The sequence below is a fragment of the Bos indicus genome, chromosome 16 (genome assembly GCF_029378745.1).
Source record: "Bos indicus isolate NIAB-ARS_2022 breed Sahiwal x Tharparkar chromosome 16, NIAB-ARS_B.indTharparkar_mat_pri_1.0, whole genome shotgun sequence".
Lineage (NCBI taxonomy): Eukaryota > Metazoa > Chordata > Mammalia > Artiodactyla > Bovidae > Bos > Bos indicus.
In genome coordinates, this window is record NC_091775.1 from 6,342,925 (window position 1) to 6,363,650 (window position 20,726).

The 20,726-nt window shown below is 35.4% G+C and overlaps 2 protein-coding genes across 2 annotated transcripts in view; both read right to left on the reverse strand.

Annotated features, from left to right (window-relative positions):
- LOC109570108 (complement factor H-like) overlaps positions 1-20,726 on the reverse strand; it is a 377,373-nt gene that overhangs the window by 301,350 nt on the left and 55,297 nt on the right. The window lies entirely within an intron of this gene.
- The window catches only part of LOC139176526 (complement factor H-like), a 44,897-nt gene that overhangs the window by 16,071 nt on the left and 8,100 nt on the right, over positions 1-20,726 (reverse strand). The window contains exons 6-8 of the mRNA XM_070768848.1: positions 18,340-18,519; positions 12,495-12,677; positions 300-509 (exon numbers count right to left, since the gene is read on the reverse strand). Of these exons, the coding sequence (XP_070624949.1) occupies positions 300-509; positions 12,495-12,677; positions 18,340-18,519 (573 nt within the window). The remainder of the gene's footprint in view (positions 1-299; positions 510-12,494; positions 12,678-18,339; positions 18,520-20,726) is intronic.

Below are 20,726 nucleotides of genomic sequence, written 5' to 3' on the forward strand. Positions count from 1 at the left end.
AATATAATAGTTAGGTTTAATTTTATTGCATATCTAGTGTTAATACAAAATAATTGCCAAGTTGAAAAGCAATTCTCTATAGAACTAACAAAATTATTAATAACAAAGTGATTAATTTTATGTCAAATTTGATTTAATGTATAAATATATACATTTTATTTTAATATAAATGACCTATAAATAGATGTTACTTGATATATTTAGAAAACTAAAGGATCAAGTCTCATGACTTTGATGACAATTGATTAGTTTTAATGAATGATACTGAAAATAGATTTTGGTTTGCCTAGTGTCCTCACCTACGCACTGAGGTGGAGAGCTCCACTTTCCCATGTGGCATATTATCACATTATTTTCAGATATCTCGAAGCCTTCTTCACATGTATAACTTAACTTAGTGCCATGTGCATACAGCTTTTGTTCATGTATTTCTCTCCTTTCTTCTGCAGAGCTAGATGAGTTAATGGTTCCATGGTCTATTTGAGGTGGTTGAGAACATCCAATTTTTTCTGTATGAAGTACAGAGGTCAAAGAGTAAAGTACAAATATAATCTTTAAATTAAAAATGTTAGTACAATCAAATATTACTTTGGATTTTAAAATAAGAATAAAAAGAAAAGAATACTCAGAACAATTTACAGAATTCTAAAACTGACAGATATTTGAAACTTGCAAGCTATTTGTCTCCATAAACACTATGCTACTACCACTTGTTCCATGTGCCCCTTCATCCTTTTTGAAATGAATGTCTTATTGAAATGTTGGATGTATAACAGTATGTTAGCTTCAAATGGGCTACAAAATGCTTTTACTTTTACATGCATTATAAAATGACTACCAGTATGTCTAGTAGCAATAGTTCCTAACAAATGTATTACAATATTATTGACCATATTTGTATGCTGTATATTACATCCCCCTGCCTTCGTTATTGCATAACTGGAGTTTGTACTTCAAAATCCCCTGTACCTACTTTGCCAACCCCCTCCTCCTTTCTTGCAACAACTCACTAATTTTCTGTATCTGTATGAGCCTGTTTTCCTTTTGTTTTTAGATTCCACAAATAAGTGAAATCATGTGTCATTTGTCCTTTTCTATCTCACCTACATCTCTTAGAATAAATACTTCCTAGACACATCCACGTTGCTGCAAATGGAAATGTTTCATATTTTATGGCTCAGTCATAGTTCACATTGTTTGTATGTATAAAACACCTTCTTTATCTACTTATATATCAGTGGACTCTTTAGGTGGCCTCCATACCTTGGTTATTGTGTGTAATACTGCAATGAACATTGGAGTGCATAATCTTTTTAGATTAGTGTTTTTGGTTCCTATGAATAAATATCCAGTAGTGGAATAGCTGGATCACATGGCAGTTCTACTTTTAAAATTTAAAGGAAATTCCACATTCTTTTTCATAGCAACTCTGCCAGTTTACAATCCCACCAACAGTGCACAAAGATTCCCTTTTCTCCACATCTTTGACAACACTTGATGTTGTCCTTTTCATGGTAGCCATTATGATATGTGTGAAGGGACATCACAGTATGGTTTCAATATGGTTTTCCTGAATACAGTACTCTTGGCTGCAAGTTTTTTCCATTACTTTCTATATGTTGTGCCAGTCCATTATGACCTAAAAAATATTCTTCAGAAGACGTTGATACTTGTAAGGGTCTCCTTGTAGGTAACTACTGCCTTTTCTCAGGAAGGAGAAGAGGGTGACAGAGGGTGATATGGTTGGGTGACATCACCGTTTCAATGGACATGAACCTGGGCAAACTCTGGGAGATGGTGAGAGACAGGAAAGCCTGGCATGTTGCAGTCCATGGGGTCGCAAAGAGTTGGACATGACTTGGCAACTGAACAACAACTTTCTATTAATTAATGTTTTATTTAAATTGGAGGCTAATTACTTTACAATATTGTGGTGGGTTTTGCCATACATTGACATGAGTCAGCCATGGGTGTACCCCCATCCTGAACCCCCCTCCCACCTCCCTCCCTATCCCACCCCTCTGGGTTGTCCCTGTGCACCAGCTTTGAGTGCCCTGTTTCATGCATCGAACTTAGACTGGGGATCTATTTCACATATGGTAATATACATGTTTCAATGCTATTCTATCAAATCATCCCCCACTCGCCTTCTCCCACAGAGTCTAAAAGTCTGTTCTTTATATCTGTGTCTCTTTTGCTGTCTTGCATATAGGGTCATCATGACCATCTTTCTAAATTCCATATATATGCATTAATATACTGTATTGGTGTTTTTCTTTCTGGCTTATATCACTCTGTATAATAGGCTCCAGTTTCATACACCTCATTAGAACTGATTCCAATGCAATCATTTTAATAGCTGAGAAATATTCTGTTGGGCATATGTACCACAACTTTCTTATTCATTCGTCTGCTGATGAACATCTAGGTGGGTTCCATGTCTTAGATATTGTAAACAGTGCTACAACAAACATTGGGGTACATGTGTCTCTTTCAATTCTGTTTTTTTCAATGGGTATGCCCAGCAGTGGGACTGCTGGTTCATATGGCAGATCTGTTTTCAATTTTTTTAAGGAATCTCCACACTGTTACCCATAGTGGTTGTAGTAGTTTGCATTCCCACCAACAGTGTAAGAGGGTTCCCTTTTCTCCACACCTTCTCCTGCATTAGACTTTTAGATAGCAGCCATTCTGACTGGCAGGAGATGGTACCTCACTGTGGTTTTGATTTGCATTTCTCTGACAATGAGTGATGCTGAGCATTTTTTCATGTGTTTGTTAGCCATCTGTATGTCTTCTTTGGAGAAATGTCTGCTTAGTGCTTTGGCCCATTTTTGGATTCGGTCGTTTGTTTTTCTGGTATTGAGCTGCAAGAGTTGTTTATATGATTGTGAGATTAGTTCTTTGTAAGTTGCTTCATTTGCTATTATTTTCTCCCACTCTGAAGGCTGTCTTTTCACCTTACTTAGAGTTGTCTTTGTTGTGCAAAAGCTTTTAGCTTTAATTAGGTCTCATTTGTTTATTTTTGCTTTTATTTCCATTACTCAGTGAAGTGGGTCACAGAAGATCTTGCTGTAATTTATGTCAAAGAGTGTTTTGCCTAAGTTTTTCTCAAGGAATTTTATAGTTTCTGATCTTATGTTAAATCTTAAATCCATTTTGAGTTTACTTTTGTGTATGGTGTTGGAAAGTTTTCTAGTTTTCTTCTGTTATAGATGGTTGACCACTTTTCCCAGCACCATTTGTTAAAGAGATTGTGTTTACTCCATTGTATGTTTTTGCCTCCTTTGTCAAAGATAAGGTGTCCACAGGTGCATGGATTTATCTCTGGGCTTTCTATTTTGTTCCATTGATCTATATTTCTGGCTTTGTATCAGTACAATACTATCTCGATGACTGTAGCTTTGTAGTATAGTCTGAAGTCAGGCAGGTTGATTCCTCCAGTGCATTCTTATTTCTCAAGATTGCTTTGGCTATTCGAGGTTTTTTGTGCCATTCTTTTTTCTCAAGATTGCTTTGGCTATTCAAGGTTTTTTTGTATTTCCATACAAATTGTGAAATTATTTGTTCTAGTTCTGTGAAAAAAATGTTGTTGGAGACTGATAGGGATTGCACTGTATCTATAGATTGCTTTGAGTAGTATACTCATTTTCAGTATATTGATTCTCCCGATCCAGGAACATAGTATATTTCTCTATCTATTTGTGTCATCTTTGATTTCCTTCATCAGTGTTTTATAGCTTACCATGTATAGGTCTTTTGTTTCTTTAGGTAGATTTATTCCTAAGTATTTTATTCATTTAATCACAGTGGTGAATGGGATTGTTTCATTAAATTTTCTTTCTGTTTTCTGATTGTTAGCATATAGGAATGTAAAGGATTTCTGTGTATTAATTTTATATCCTGCAAATTTACTATATTCATTGATTAGCTCTAATAATTTTCTCATGGTGGCTTTAGGGTTTTCTATGTAGAGGATCATGTCATCTGCAAACCATGAGAGTTTTACTGGTTCTTTTCCAATCTGGAGTACTTTATTTCCTTTTCTTCTCTGAGTGTTGTGGATAAAACTTCCAAAACTCTGTTGTATAGTAGTGGTGAGCATTAGCACCCTTGTCCTGTTCCTCACTTTAGGGGAAATGATTTCAATTTTTTGCCACTGAGGATAATGTTTGCTGTGGGTTTATCATATATGGCTTTTATTATGTTGAGGTATGTTCCTTCTACGCCTTCTTTCTGGAGGGTTTTTATCATAAATGGATGTTGAGTTTTGTTAAAGGCTTTCTCTGAATCTACTGAGATAATCATGTGTGTTGTTTTCCTTCATTTTATCAATGTGGTGTATTACATTGATTGATTTGTGAATATTGAGGAATCTTTGCATCCTTGAGAAAAAGCCCACTTGGTCATGATGTATGATCTTTTTAATATGTTGTTGGATTCTGATTGCTAGAATTTTGTTAAGGATTTTTGCATCTGTGTTCATCAGTGATATGGGCCTTTAGTGTTCTTTTTCTGTGGCATCTTTGTCTGGTTTTGGAATTAGGGTGATGTTGGCCTCACAGAATGAGTTTGGGAGTTTACCTTCCTCTGTAATTTTCTGGAAAGGTTTGAGTAGGATAGGTGTTGAAAAGAAAAGTGAAAGTGAAGTTGTTTAGTCCTGTCTGACTCTTTGCGACCTCATGGACTGTGTGGGATTTTCCAGGCAAGAGTATTGGAGTGGGTTGCCATTTCCTTGTCCAAGGGAACTTCCCTACCCAGGGATTGAATGCAGGTCTTCTACATTGCAGGCAGATGCTTTACCCTCTGAGCCACCAGGGAAGGATAGGTGTTAGCTCGTCTGTAAATTTTTGATAAATTCACCTATGAAGCCATCTGGTCCTGGGCTTTTGTTTGTTGGAAAATTTTTGATTCCAGTGCTATTTCCATGCTTGTGATGGGTCTGTTAAGATTTTCTCTTTCTTCCTGGTTCAATTTTGGAAGGTTACACTTTTCTCAGAATTCGTCCATTTCTTCCAAGTTGTCCATTTTATTGGCATATAGTTGCTGATAGTAGACTCTTATGATCCTTTGTATTTCTGTGTTGTCTGTTGTGATGTCTCCATTTTCATTTCTAATTTTATTGATTTGATTCTTCTCCCTTTTTTTCTTGATGAGTCTGGCTAATGGTTTGTCTATTTTATTTATCTTCTCAAAGAACCAGCTTTTAGTTTTGTTGATTTTTGCTATAATCTTCTTTGTTTCTTTTTCATTTATTTCTGCCCTAATTTTTATGATTTCCTTCCTTATACTAACCCTGGGGTTCTTCTTTTTCTTGTTGCTTTAGGTGTAAAGTTAGGATATTTATTTTTCTCTTATTTCTTGAGGTAATCTTGTAAAGCTATGAACCTTCCCCTTAGCATTCTTTTTATTGATTCCCATATGTCTTTGGTTGTTGTGTTTTCATTTTCATTTGTTTCTATGCATATTTTTATTTCCTTTTTGATTTCTTCCATTATTTTGTTGGTTATTAAGAATCGTGTTACTTATTCTTTTTCCTGTAGTTGACATCTAATCTTACCGCATTGTGATCAGAAAAGATCTTTGAAAGGATTTCAATTTTTTTGAATTTATCAAGGCTAAGTTTATGGCCCACGATGTGATGTATCCTGGAGACTGGTCCTTGTGCACTTGAGGAAAAGGTGAAATGCACAGTTTGAGGGTGAAATGTCCTACAGATATCAATTAGGTCTGACTGGTCCATTGTATCCTTTAAAGTTTGTGTTTCCTTGCTAATTTTCTGTTTGGATGACATGTCCATATGTGTGAGTGGGGTATTAAAATCTCCCACTATTATTGTGTTATTGTTCATTTCTCCTTTCATACTTGTTAGCATTTGCCTTATGTATTGAGCTGCTCCTATGTTGGGTGCATATATATTTATAATGTTATATCTTCTTTTTGGATTGATCCTTTGATCATTAGGTAGTGTCTTTCTTTGTCTTTTTCATGGCCTTTATTTCAAAGTCTATTTTATCTGACATTGCTACTCCTGCTTTCTTTTGGCCTCCATTTGCATGAAATATTTTTTCAGTCTGTATGTGTCCCTTGTTTTGAGGTGGGTCTCTTTTAGACAGCATATATAGGGGTCTGAGTGAACTCCGGGAGTTGGTGATGGACAGGGAGGCCTGGTGTGCTGCGATTCATGGGGTCGCAAAGAGTCGGACACAACTGAGCAACTGATCTGATCTGATCTGATAGGGGTCTTGTTTTTGCATCCATTCAGCCAGTCTTTGTCTTTTGGTTGGGTAATTCAACCCACTTACACTTAAGGTAATTATTGATAAGTATGATCCCATTGCCATTTACTTTGGAACAACAACATTATTAATTTTTTTTCCATTAAATTATAATGTGTCCTGGTATGGACCTTTTCAGGTTCATCTCTTTTTGGGACTGTCTGACTTCTAGACCTGAGTGTCTCTTTCCTTCCCCAGGTTAGAAAAGTTTAGCTATTATTTCTTCAAGTAAGTCTCTGTCTCTCTCTATTTTATTTTTTTTTATTTTGAAATAAAATGGTTTTTATTATTGCTTTAATTTTCTCCATAGGATTCTAATCTATTTTAGATAATAAATCTCAAGTGTTCCAGGCACCAGACAACTAATTTTTACTTAATTACTACTGACTTACAAACAGAAGAAGACAAATGATTCAAATGTTAAATGATTTTTTAGAACACAGGTTAACCCAAGGCAGTGGACATCTATTTACGAGAAATCTTCTGTGAAAGATAAAATGTGATAATTTATGTTCATCTTTTTTTTTAATTTTATTTTATTTTTAAACTTTACATAATTGTATTAGTTTTGCCAAATATCAAAATGAATCCACCACAGGTATACATGTGCTCCCCATCCTGAACCCTCCTCCCTCCTCCCTCCCCATACCATCCCTCTGGGTCGTCCCAGTGCACTAGCCCCAAGCGTCCAGTATCGTGCATTGAACCTGGACTGGCATCTCGTTTCATACATGATATTTTACATGTTTCAATGCCATTCTCCCAAATCTTCCCACCCTCTCCCTCTCCCACAGAGTCCATAAGACTGTTCCATACATCAGCGTCACTTTTGCTGTCTCGTACACAGGGTTATTGTTATCATCTTTCTAAATTCCATATATATGCGTTAGTATACTGTATTGGTGTTTTTCCTTCTGGCTTACTTCACTCTGTATAATAGGCTCCAGTTTCATCCACCTCATTAGAACTGATTCATATGTATTCTTTTTAATGGCTGAGTAATACTCCATTGTGTATATGTACCACTGCTTTCTTATCCATTCATCTGCTGATGGACATCTAGGTTGCTTCCATGTCCTGGCTATTATAAACAGTGCTGCGATGAACATTGGGGTACACGTGTCTCTTTCCCTTCTGGTTTCCTCAGTGTGTATGCCCAGCAGTGGGATTGCTGGATCATAAGGCAGTTCTATTTCCAGTTTATTAAGGAATCCCCACACTGTTCTCCATAGTGGCTGTACTAGTTTGCATTCCCACCAACAGTGTAAGAGGGTTCCTTTTCCTCCACACCCTCTCCAGCATTTATTATTTGTAGACTTTTGGATCGCAGCCATTCTGACTGGTGTGAAACGGTACCTCATAGTGGTCTTGATTTGCATTTCTCTGATAATGAGTGATGTTGAGCATCTTTTCATGTGTTTGTTAGCCATCTGTATGTCTTCTTTGGAGAAATGTCTATTTAGTTCTTTGGCCCATTTTTTGATTGGGTCATTTATTTTTTCTGGAGTTGAGCTGGAGGAGTTGCTTGTATATTTTTAAGATTAGTTGTTTGTCAGTTGCTTCATTTGCTATTATTTTCTCCCATTCTGAAGGCTGTCTTTTCACCTTGCTGATAGTTCCCTTTGATGTGCAGAAGCTTTTAAGGTTAATTAGGTCCCATTTGTTTATTTTTGCTTTTATTTCCAATATTCTGGGAGGTGGGTCATAGAGGATCCTGCTGTGATGTATGTCGGAGAGTGTTTTGCCTATGTTCTCCTCCAGGAGTTTTATAGTTTCTGGTCTTATGTTTAGATCTTTAATCCATTTTGAGTTTATTTTTGTGTATGGTGTTAGAAAGTGGTCTAGTTTCATTCTTTTACAAGTGGTTGACCAGTTTTCCCAGCACCACTTGTTAAAGAGATTGTCTTTAATCCATTGTATATTCTTGCCTCCTTTGTCAAAGATAAGGTGTCCATATGTGCGTGGATTTATCTCTGGGCTTTCTATTTTGTTCTATTGATCTATATTTCTGTCTTTGTGCCAGTACCATACTGTCTTGATAACTATGGCTTTGTAGTAGAGCCTGAAGTCAGGTAGGTTGATTCCTCCAGTTCCATTCTTCTTTCTCAAGATCGCTTTGGCTATTTGAGGTTTTTTGTATTTCCATACAAATTGTGAAATTATTTGTTCTAGCTCTGTGAAGAATACTGTTGGTAGCTTGATAGGGATTGCATTGAATCTATAAATTGCTTTGGGTAGTATACTCATTTTCACTATATTGATTCTTCCAATCCATGAACATGGTATATTTCTCCATCTATTAGTGTCCTCTTTGATTGCTTTCACCAGTGTTTTATAGTTTTCTATATATAGGTCTTTAGTTTCTTTAGGTAGATATATTCCTAAGTATTTTATTCTTTCCATTGCAATGGTGAATGGAATTGTTTCCTTAATTTCTCTTTCTGTTTTCTCATTATTAGTGTATAGGAATGCAAGGCATTTCTGTGTGTTGATTTTATATCCTGCAACTTTACTATAGTCATTGATTTGTTCTAGTAATTTTCTGGTGGAGTCCTTAGGGTTTTCTATGTAGAGGATCATGTCATCTGCAAACAGTGAGAGTTTTACTTATTCTTTTCCAATTTGGATTCCTTTTATTTCTTTTTCTGCTCTGATTGCTGTGGCCAAAACTTCCAAAACTATGTTGAATAGTAATGGTGAAAGTGGGCACCCTTGTCTTGTTCCTGACTTTAGAGGAAATGCTTTCAATTTTTCACCTTTGAGGATAATGTTTGCTGTGGGTTTGTCATATATAGCTTTTATTATGTTGAGGTATGTTCCTTCTATTCCTGCTTTCTGGAGAGTTTTTATCATAAATGGATGTTGGATTTTGTCAAAGGCTTTCTCTGCATCTATTGAGATAATCATATGGTTTTTATTTTTCAATTTGTTAATGTGCTGTATTACATTGATTGATTTGCGGATATTGAAGAATCCTTGCATCCCTGGGATAAAGCCCACTTGGTCATGGTGTATGATCTTTTGAATGTGTTGTTGGATTCTGGTTGCTAGAATTTTGTTAAGGATTTTTGCATCTATGTTCATCAGTGATATTGGCCTGTAGTTTTCTTTTTTTGTGGGATCTTTGTCAGGTTTTGGTATTAGGGTGATGGTGGCCTCATAGAATGAGTTTGGAAGTTTACCTTCCTCTGCAATTTTCTGGAAGAGTTTGAGCAGGATAGGTGTTAGCTCTTCTCTAAATTTTTGGTAGAATTCAGCTGTGAAGCCGTCTGGACCTGGGCTTTTGTTTGCTGGAAGATTTTTGATTACAGTTTCAATTTCCGTGCTTGTGATGGGTCTGTTAAGATTTTCTATTTCTTCCTGGTCGAGTTTTGGAAAGTTGTACTTTTCTAAGAATTTGTCCATTTCTTCCACGTTGTCCATTTTATTGGCATATAATTGTTGATAGTAGTCTCTTATGATCCTTTGTGTTTCTGTGTTGTCTGTTGTGATCTCTCCATTTTCATTTCTAATTTTATTGATTTGATTTTTCTCCCTTTGTTTCTTGAGGAGTCTGGCTAATGGTCTGTCAATTTTATTTATCCTTTCAAAGAACCAGCTTTTGGTTTTGTTGATTTTTGCTATGGTCTCTTTTGTTTCTTTTGCATTTATTTCTGCTCTAATTTTTAAGATTTCTTTCCTTCTACTAACCCTGGGGTTCTTCATTTCTTCCTTTTCTAGTTGCTTTAGGTGTATAGTTAGGTTATTTATTTGACTTTTTTCTTGTTTCTTGAGGTGTGCCTGTATTGCTATGAACTTTCCCCTTAGGACTGCTTTTACCGTGTCCCACAGGTTTTGGGTTGTTGTGTTTTCATTTTCATTCGTTTCTATGGAAATTTTGATTTCTTTTTTGATTTCTTCTGTGATTTGTTGATTATTCAGCAGCGTGTTGTTCAGCCTCCATATGTTGGAATTTTTAATCGTTTTTCTCCTGTAATTGAGATCTAATCTTACTGCATTGTGGTCAGAAAAGATGCTTGGAATGATTTCTATTTTTTTGAATTTACCAAGGCTAGCTTTATGGCCAACCCACCTCAAAACAGGGGACACATACAGACTGAAAGTGAAGGGCTGGAAAAAGATTTTCCATGCAAATAGGGACCAAAAGAAAGCAGGAGTAGCAATACTCATATCAGATAAAATAGACTTTAAAACAATGGCTGTGAAGAGAGACAAAGAAGGTCACTACATAATGATCAAAGGATCAATCCAAGAAGAAGATATAACAATTATAAATATATATGCACCCAACACGGGAGTACCGCAGTATGTAAGACAAATGCTAACAAGTATGAAAGGAGAAATTAACAATAACACAATAATAGTGGGAGACTTTAATACCCCACTCATACCTATGGATAGATCAACTAAACAGAAAATTAACAAGGAAACACAAACTTTAAATGATACAATAGACCAGTTAGACCTAATTGATATCTAAAGGACATTCATCCAAAAACAATGAATTTCACCTTTTTCTCAAGCGCACATGGAACCTTCTCCAGGATAGATCTCTATTTTAGATCCCCATAATGAGAATGGTACTGAAGTCGTCCCAGATGTCTGTTAACCTATCCTCATTTTATAAATTCTTTTTTCTTTTTCCTATGCTGTTTGGAAGTTTCCACTACTCTGTCTTACAGATCTCTGATCCATTCTTCTGAATCCTCTAATCTACTAGTGATTTTCTCTAGTGTATTTTTCATTTCAGCTGTTGTATCCTTCAGCACTGTTTAGTCCTTCTTTATATTTTCTTATTCATAAAATTCCGTTTTCATTCATTCTTCTCTAGAGTCCACTGAACATCTTTATGGTCTTAACCTTGAATGCTTTATTGGGTAGATTGCTTAACTTTGTTTAGTGACTCTTCTGAGATTTTGTCTTATTCCTTCATCTGGAATGCATTTCTCTGTCTCCTGATTTTACCTAACTCTGTGTTTATTTCTAAGAGTTAGGTATATTCCTGATCTTAGGGAAGTGGTCTTTTGCAGAAGTCTATGGGCCCCAACAGAATGCTCCCCTCTGTAGGATGTGTTCAGCAGATCTAGATGATATAGGGGTGCCCTTCTGTTGTGTCAATGCCAACTACTCTGGGTGCACTAGTAGGAAAGGATCCCACTTCCTCCCCAGGTGGCTGACAGACTGTGCCTCATGTGGTGGCTGCCAGCCCACTCATAGGCGGGATGAAGTGTTGATGGAGCTGGCTTCAGGGCCTAAGCGTACTTGAGCTGGTGATATCGCACCCAAGAGCAGGATGAGATGCAGGTGTAGCAGCTGTGGAGCCCAGTGGAGTCTGGGGTTGGTGCTGTCATGCTGGTGAGTTGTTAAGTCTCTGGTGCTAGTAAGCTATGCATGTGTGTGTTAGGGAAAACTCTAAAGTGGTACTTGTCTCTCATGATGGCTGGCACCAGTATCTATGATCCCAATTGTCTTCTATCTCTCTAGAAGTTTCACAAAGGTAAACAAATTAGTCTAACCCAAGCCTCTTTCCCATTGATGCCTCTTCACTGGGACACAGAGTATGAGAGATTTTGTATGCCCTTAAAGAACAGAAGAAACTCTGTTTCCTAAAGCCCTCTGGCTTTCTTGTGCACAAGTTACTCTGGCCTTCTAAGTCAGAATTTCTGGGGGCTTATTTTTCAGGACCATGACTCCCAGGCTGGGCAGCCCAGTTGTGCCTTCATTCTTGTCCTTTGATCATTAAGAATAAAATTTGCATAAACATAAATTTTATCTGTTATTTGCACAGTAGCCCAAGGAGTTTGTCTGCATTTCACATCAGAAGTGAAAGAGTGTTCATCAGTTCATAAACTGAAACTGTGATTTACTGTTTCAAGATAAATTGGAAGAGACAGAGAGGACTTCATCCTGCTGATCCATACAAAGATTGTGTGCATGCTCAGGCACTTAGTCATGTCCAACTCTTTGTGACCCAGTGGATTCTAGCCCAACAGGTTCCTCTGTCCATGGAATTTCCCAGGCAACAACGCTGGAGTGGGTTTTCACCCTCATCCCCAGGGGATCTTCCCCATCCAGGGATCGAACCCGTATCTTCTGCATCTCTTGCGTTGCAAGAAGTTTCTTTACCACTGAGCCACCATGGAAGGATACAAAGCTTAGAGGAGTATTAATCTTCTTTAAAGAATATTTTAAACAAACTTTGCATGCACTACTTACCAATACATCGTGGGATTGACTGCCATCTCCCATCCTTGCACACAATTTCTTCTGCATCTTGAATTAAATAGTTTTCTTTACATAGAATTGATATTTTTTCTCCATCCTGATAATTCACTGTAGTTGTCATATCACAAGCATTGGGAACCTGAGGTGGAGGTGGGCATAGTTGTATTTTTGCTTCTGAAAATATTAAAATTAGATTTCTTGATTAAAAAGCATAAGTTCAAATATTAAAGGAAAATTTTTCAATAAACAGAAAGCTCTAATGTTATATCATAAATGATCAAATAATATGATACTCTGTAATTATACTCTTAAGCTTGTTTAGCACTTCAGTATATCACATTTGGTTCATTGTCTCATGATCTTAGTTTCTTCCTTTTATTCTTCCTGTGCTCAATCTTGCATGATTTATGTGAAACAGATTTTATTTTTTCTAACCTTTAGGATGCCCTAATTGAATTGCTCACCCAGTTATAGGTACTGAGGAAAAACTGCTATCAGGGTCTCTTTTTTTTTTTTTAGCAGATATTCATGATCAGATATATTGGACTTGGATTGAAGCCCTCACCAATTTTTCTACCATGGGAGTTGATCAGCCAGATAGAAACTACATTTAGTTAATAAACTATTAATGTGATGCTGATTCTTGGACAAGGTAAGAGTTAGATTGGTTCACTGGGATTTAGAGTGTCTTGTTTACAGGTCAGTACTCTCCTGAAGGTACAATTCACTAGCTTTCCTGCACTGTTAAACGATATATACACTGATGAATGCACCTTCTTTAACGGATTAGCAAGCCTGGCTTTCTCTACGTGACCAGAGGGTATAAAAGATCCCTCTGTAAACTGTGTCTGAGTCCATCAAATAGAGATACCTCAAATATCCAATTCATAATCTGAAGACAAAACCTGTTCTGCTCAACTGAGGGAAGACTGCGTGAATACACCTGGAAGAATTTGGAGCCCTTTATGACCCCTTGGTTTTGCTTTCTCCTGTCATACTTCATTTCTATTTCATTAGAAACACTATGCAAGTATAGGCTGGAAACTCATAAATCCTTTCAGGGAGCCAACATTTTGTATTAAATTCAGGGACATATTTGACTGAATATACTTTATTCATCATTAGTAATATCATCAGATTTTCTATTCTGATCTAAGTCAATAGGAGTATTTTTTGTGCTTTGTTGTGCTTAGTCACTCAATAATGTCAGACTCTTTGCAACCCCATGGATTATAAACTGCCAGGCTCCTCTGTCCATGGGGATTCTGGATTCTCCAGGCAAGAATACTGGAGTGGGTTGCCTTGCCCTCCTCCAGTGGATCTTCCCAACACAGGAATCGAACCGAAGTCTCCTGGAACTCGGGTGGACTCTTTACCATCAGAGCCACCAGGGAAGACTTGGAATAGTTTATGTTTCATCACAAATATTTCTCTTATTTCTGTTTTAACTATTTTGACCTTTTTATCAATGTATTTTCAAGAATTTATTTTTTTTATGTCTGATGTTTAAACATTTTTGTCCTAATAATTTTAATTTGTTAAGAGTCTTCCAAAAGTTAGTCTATACACTACATTTCCCCGTAAACTGAATATTTTGCAAATCAGCTATTTATACTTTTTAGCTTATTATAAAAATTGACATGTTAATTTTAGTTTTCCTTTCCTTCTATGTTCTTTGGATGTATGCTCTTTTCTGGATTCTAGATTGTACTACCTATTACTTAATTCACTTTTTTTGTAAATCAAGTTTTAATCTATACATATCTTTGTTTTTTCCTGTGTACCATAGATTCTAAAGTATACAGTTTTCATCTTACTTAATTTAACATATTTTCTGTTAGTAAATCACAGAAAAAAAATTTTTTTAATTTCCAAGTTTTGTGATATGGGTGAATAAGTTGTTTATCTAGCTTTCTTTTAATTTACAATTGCTTTTAATTTATAGAGAATAATTTGAGGACTCATTACATGAAATTGATGAGGAATTCTTTTATCACATGAAAATAATCAGGTGTTTTAAATTAATTAGCTATATTTCAATAAATGAATGTGGACTTCCAGAGAAGGCATATTATGAAAACTATGAAGACCTATTTTATAAATATTAAAAAGGTAATTCACAAAGACTAAGCCATTATAAATATATAATGTATCTAAGAATATATCAGAGTACATGAAGCAAAGATGGGCAGAACTGAAAGAAGAAATAGACAAATCCACAACCACTTGTTAGCAATTCTGAGAGCATTCCTACTCTGATGGATAGAACAACTAGAAAAAGCTATTTGAAGATATAGGTACATTTTAGAACACTATGAACAATGTCAACCTGATCTAGAAACTAGAATATACATATACTTTATATGAAATGGAAACATCACAAAGATAGACAACATGCTGTGCAACAAAGAAAGAATAAAATTCAAAATATTAAAAATTTACAGACTGTGTTCTATGACAAGGGAATTAGATTAGAAATAAATAAGAATAAATTATCTATGTAATCACTGATGATAATCATCAAATTGTGTACAGTAAATATATGCAGCTCTCTAGATAACAATCATACCACAGTATTACTGTTAATGGAGACTGAACTACTTAGAAATCCATAAATATGTGAGAATTAAACAACACATTTCTAAACAACTGTTACATCAAAGAAGCCACTATGAATATTAGACAATATTTCACATACAGTTCATTGAAAATAAAATTGATACATATTTATAAATTTTTGAGGCACAGGTAAAGCAATACTTAGAAGTAAAAAAAGGTAGTTTTACAGGCTTAGATTTCAAAAGCAGGATGGTTTGAATCAATGTTATCATTTTTTATCTTAAAAAATGAGAGAGTAAAATTAAAATGAAGTGATCAGAAAAAAGGAAAATTAAGTCCACAAGAGAGAAAAAATTGAGAAAGATTAATAGAAAAGAGAAAACAGAAAATTAAGAAAGTTAAAAATCATGAACATTAACAAGATACAAATTAGACACAAGAGGAAATGGAAGAAACTATGTGTGTTAAAAATGTTAATTTGAAAATGATAATTTTGAAAAACAAAACTCTATTCACAAAATAAAGGAGGGAAACAACTCTCAATACCAAAAATGAAAGAGGTGAGATTACCCAATATACTATAGGATTAAAAGAAAAATAGAATGTTATGTGACTATTAGAAATGATTTTACATCAATCAATTTCATAAGTTAGGTAAAATAGAGATATTTCTTGAAAAATGCAACAGTCACACAGTGATAAGACAATGTAGAAAATGTGAATAGCATACTCCCTATTAAAGAAACTGAATTCTTCATCAAGGGAATATTTCAAAGAAGCAAACTGCATATCAGATCTCACGTGTGCTCAGTCGTGTCCAACTCTCTGCAACCCTATGGACTGCAGCCTGCCAGGCTTCTCTGTCCATGGGATTCTGCAGGCAAGAATACTGAAGTGGGTAGCCATTCCCTTCTCCAGGGAATCTTCCCTACTCAGGGATTGAACCCGGGTCTCCTGAATTGCAGGCAGATTCTTTACTGTCTGAGCCCCCAGGGGAGCCTATTGGTATGTCTGGAAATATTGAAGCAGAAATAAACAGAGACATACCATGTTTATGAATTCAAAATTCAATATGGTAAAGAAGCCAATTGTCCACAATTCTTTTCTCATTACAAAGTCATCCCATTTGATATACAACCCAATATTTTATCAAAATATTGTAAAGTAATTAACCTCCAATTAAAATAAATAAATTTATATTTAAAAAAAGTTTGGAAGTTTCCCCTGAAATTTCTATGTTCAAAACCAAAATAAATAAAGTTATTTTGAGTGAGAGGAACATACTTGGAGACTATTATCAGACTTTCAGCCTGCTAAAAAGCTAGTTACAAAGGTAATTTGGCAGCAGTGAAGATAGTTAAGTGACTAAATATAAAGTTCAGAAATAAATCAACACTTTTCTGGTTAACTGATTTTTTCACTTCAATGGCTTTTCCACACATATTCTTAAAATAATTGACAATCCATCCATAAAAAATTAACTCCTACTTTACGCAATTCTCAAATGTTAACATGAGACAGATAACATACTTATATATACTCACATAAAATTATAAAGTTTCTAGAAGAAACTGTAGAACATATGTACTTCACTACCCCTAAATGTTGCTTGCTTCTTTAAAGATGCAGTTGTGTAGCAAGCTCTTTTAATTTTATATTTGCTACTAATTTAGAATGATTTATAATCATGAATTCCTTGAAATTTTGGGGGAATTTCTTCATCATATGAAATAATAAATTGTTGTAATTTAACTATATTTAAAAAGCTAATATATATTTCCAGACAAGGTACATGACAAAAATTAAGAAGTATTTTATAATTAAAAAAAAGTTAATTCACAAGGACCAAGCAATCATAAATATATAATGTATAATATACAATGCTGTGCTTAGCCAGTCAGTCATGTCTCACTCTTTGTGATCCCATGGTCTGCAACCTGCCAGGCTCCTCTGTCCTTGGGGCTTCTCCAGACAAGAATACTGGAGTGGGTTGCCTCCATGGGATCCTCACAACACAGGGATTGAACCCAGGTCCCCCCCCACTGCAAGCAGATTATAGACTGATCTACCAGGGAAACTCAAGAATCCTGGAGTGGGCAGCTTAACTCTTCTCTAGGGGATATTCCTGATCTAGAAATTGAACTGGGGTCTCCTGCATGGCAGGCGGATTCTTTACCAGCACAACTTCCAGGGAAGCCCATAATATACAATGTACATTATGTATCGGCATGGCAGTTATTTAGAAGCTTGTTGTTTATTTCCCAAATAGTTATGTTTTTCTAAATAATTTATTCTTCATTAATACAGCTTTATTGTTGTATGATTTTTATATTTGGATCTTTATAAAAGGATGAATTATGAGGTGGAATATTAGACAGTAAATCTGGTTTTCTATTGATTTGAAGCTTCTTTCTAGATATTCTAGGCTTGTAGAAATTGGTAAACATATTGAGGATAGAGAGTCCAAAAGTCATAGAATTGGAGAAGAGAAACACAGATATTAAAAGTGGAAAATTGAAATGAACCTATTCAATTGGAATTCATCATGTAAACATGACTCAAGACTTCTCAAGATAGTTAAACAAACAAGAGAAATAAATGACTGCTGCTGCTGCTGCTAAGTCGCTTCAGTCGTGTCTGACTCTGTGCGACCCCATAGATGGCAGCCCACCAGGCTCCCCTCCCTGGGATTCTCCAGGCAAGAACACCGGAGTGGGTTGCCATTTCCTTCTCCAATGCATGAAAGTGAAAAGTGAAAGTGAAGTCGCTCAGTCGTGTACGACTCCTAGCGACCCCATGGACTGCAGCCTTCCAGGCACCTCCGTCCATGGGATTTTCCAGGCAAGAGTGGGGTGCCATTGCCTTCTCCCAAAATAGATGACTAGATAGATACATAAATATATATAAATAGATACATAGATTGATACATATAGATATGTTGATAAATACATAATAGTTCAGCATAAACATAAGTACATTTATGTGTAATACACAAAATCAGAAACAATGGCTTTTCCATAGAAATGAGCACACCTACTGCCCAGATGTTAATTTAAAGTCACAAAGTCTCTGAGTTGTTTGTCACATAGCTGATTAAGGCACGTTATACAATTAATATTTAGACACATTATTTTGATTAGCTTCTAAATTACCTTGCAGATGGAAAATATTTGGAATGATAAATAGCTAAATTTCCTTGAAGGACACAAAGATACTACTTTTACAAGTTAGTGAGATATAGAATACATTTTTTAAAACATTATGGACAAGAGATTACCTTCATTGCAGTCTACTTTAGGATCCCATTCTCCATTTATACAGATTGAGTGCTTGTGTTCTGATTTTCCTCGACATTGGTAACTTTTGTTGGTGTTATGGTCATATTCAATCTTATGTGCTGGTCTCCCCCCAGGTGGAAATAATGTTGACCCTTTACACTTCCTAAGTTCATCTGTTGCTATAAAATGAAAACATTCTCTTGAAAAGACTAATTCTAAAGAACCAAATAGCCAATAACAAAAAATAGCTTATTTTGTCAATAAAATAATGATGTTACAATTTATGCCTACAAATTCCAGCAGCCAAGTTATTGCTGATCAAATTGCATGAGATGAAAAATTATACATTAGCCTGAGTCTTGTGTCCAGTTTTTGAAATTTCAGAGAAAATTCCCATCCTAAAGATTTCTGCCTTTTTGACTGGAATACTTTTTGATGATCTACATAGCAAATAGCTATCACGTGAATAAATTTGGTCCCAAACTTGAAATCTGTGCAAATATTCATAAATTTGCTTGTTGACCTTAAGCATCTCTACATTATTTTTAATTCACAATCTTAAAACAATAAAATAAAACAATTTTCTGTGGACTAAGCATACCAAGTTGCTACTTTATATACATTTTTTTTCAAGAAATAATATGAAACATAATAAGAAAACTACACCAAGGTGTTTTGTATAGAATCTTAACTTTTAAGCAAATCTTTTACCTGACACCAAAAATAAACAAACACTTGAAATAAGAAGATGGGTACTTAAAGTTACAATCTATCTTGCATATACACTTGGAGTCTTTGAGCCACTATGTTATGTACCAGATCATTATAATGCAATATAAAGCCATGATAACAATTTTTTTCTAGCTCCAGGATAAGTTAAATATGGACTAAAAAAGCTTTATGTATATATATACCTATTTTATAAGTTCAGTGCAAGTGGAAGTTCTTTTTGAATTTGACAAAATATCCATATAGATCTTTGGCAGTATATGTTAATGATTTGTTTATGATAAAGGTTTAGTGAAATGAATAAAATAAGGAAAAGTCGAGTAGATAGTCAAAGAAAAATGATGATATCAAAATAAAACTCTGAAAAAATAAAATAACAAGCTGAATTGAAAACACACTAAAGGCTTGAGAATTAGCCTTGTTTTTAAATTTTGTTCAGGGTCTTGATGGACATAAAACCAGTAGTATTCTTCAAGGAATGGTGGCCAAAGGAAGATGTATACTCAAAAGGAGAAATAGTGGCTGCGGGCCTCATCCTATGATGGACTGATTTCTGGAAGGAAAGCAGACGTATTTTATTAGGAGAAAATAAGCATAGTAGGAAGAATGACAAGCTAGATTAGACAGAGTTACAAAATAAACCTCGAGAGAAGAAAACTGGAATAAGGTCTATTATAGCAAAGGGGGACTACATTAAACTGAATACAGGTAGAGGATTAACCTTTGCAAGGAAAACTCTGAGGTCAGAAGAGTAATAATTGAAGCAAACATTTTGGCATTAGGTAGAATGAAAAGTTAAATGAGGTGAGGTCATTTGAGGAGATAGAAGAGGACAAAGATGAGGTTTGATCTTGAAGAATTGGCAATACCTAAGACAATAATGTGTTCATGAAAATGCAGGGATTAATAAGCAAAAAAAAATTACTATTTAACTAAATAAACTCCCACTGAATGTCTCCCATCTGTCAACTGGTCTTTTGAAATGGGTCTTTCAACATACTGTCAGCAAAGAAAACAGCTATCAGTCCCTGCCCTCACTCAGGGCCTAAGCCTAAGCCATACCTTCTTCTTGGAATAATTAATGACTAGAAATATAATGAGTTAATAGGCCTGGAAATCCAGGGCTGTCTTTGAATGCAGAGCCCAGGAAAACTCCAGGAAAAAGTCTATTCCAATAGAAAAAATGAAAGAAGGCAGCTAACATTGATTCTCTTGGTCAGTCATCAAAGACTTGATCATCCAAAAGTCAGGACGAGTCTCTTACAGGGAAATGCGTCAGGGCAGGTTCCTGGCCCCACCCCAAGTGCCTCCCATGACAGAGTTACCTACTAACAGGGAGGGCTGGAGCCCACCCTCCCCAACACAGTAAATTCTCTTTTCAGAATTTGAAACAGATAGAGAAATTATCATTGTTAGAAGCTTGAGAGGGAAGATTCCTACAGAAATGTATCAAATGGGTATTTTCCTCAACTATAATTCCTGGTTTCCAATGTTCTAAAAGAAAGAGTACCATATAAAAGCAAAAATGGCATTTCTGCAATGATAGTTGTATTTTCCTGGTAACTAGTACTCCCATTTTAATCACATGAGTATCTATCAGTAAGGTTTAGTTTCACATTTGTCAAGATAAACAATGTCCATATCAGGACAGAAAGAT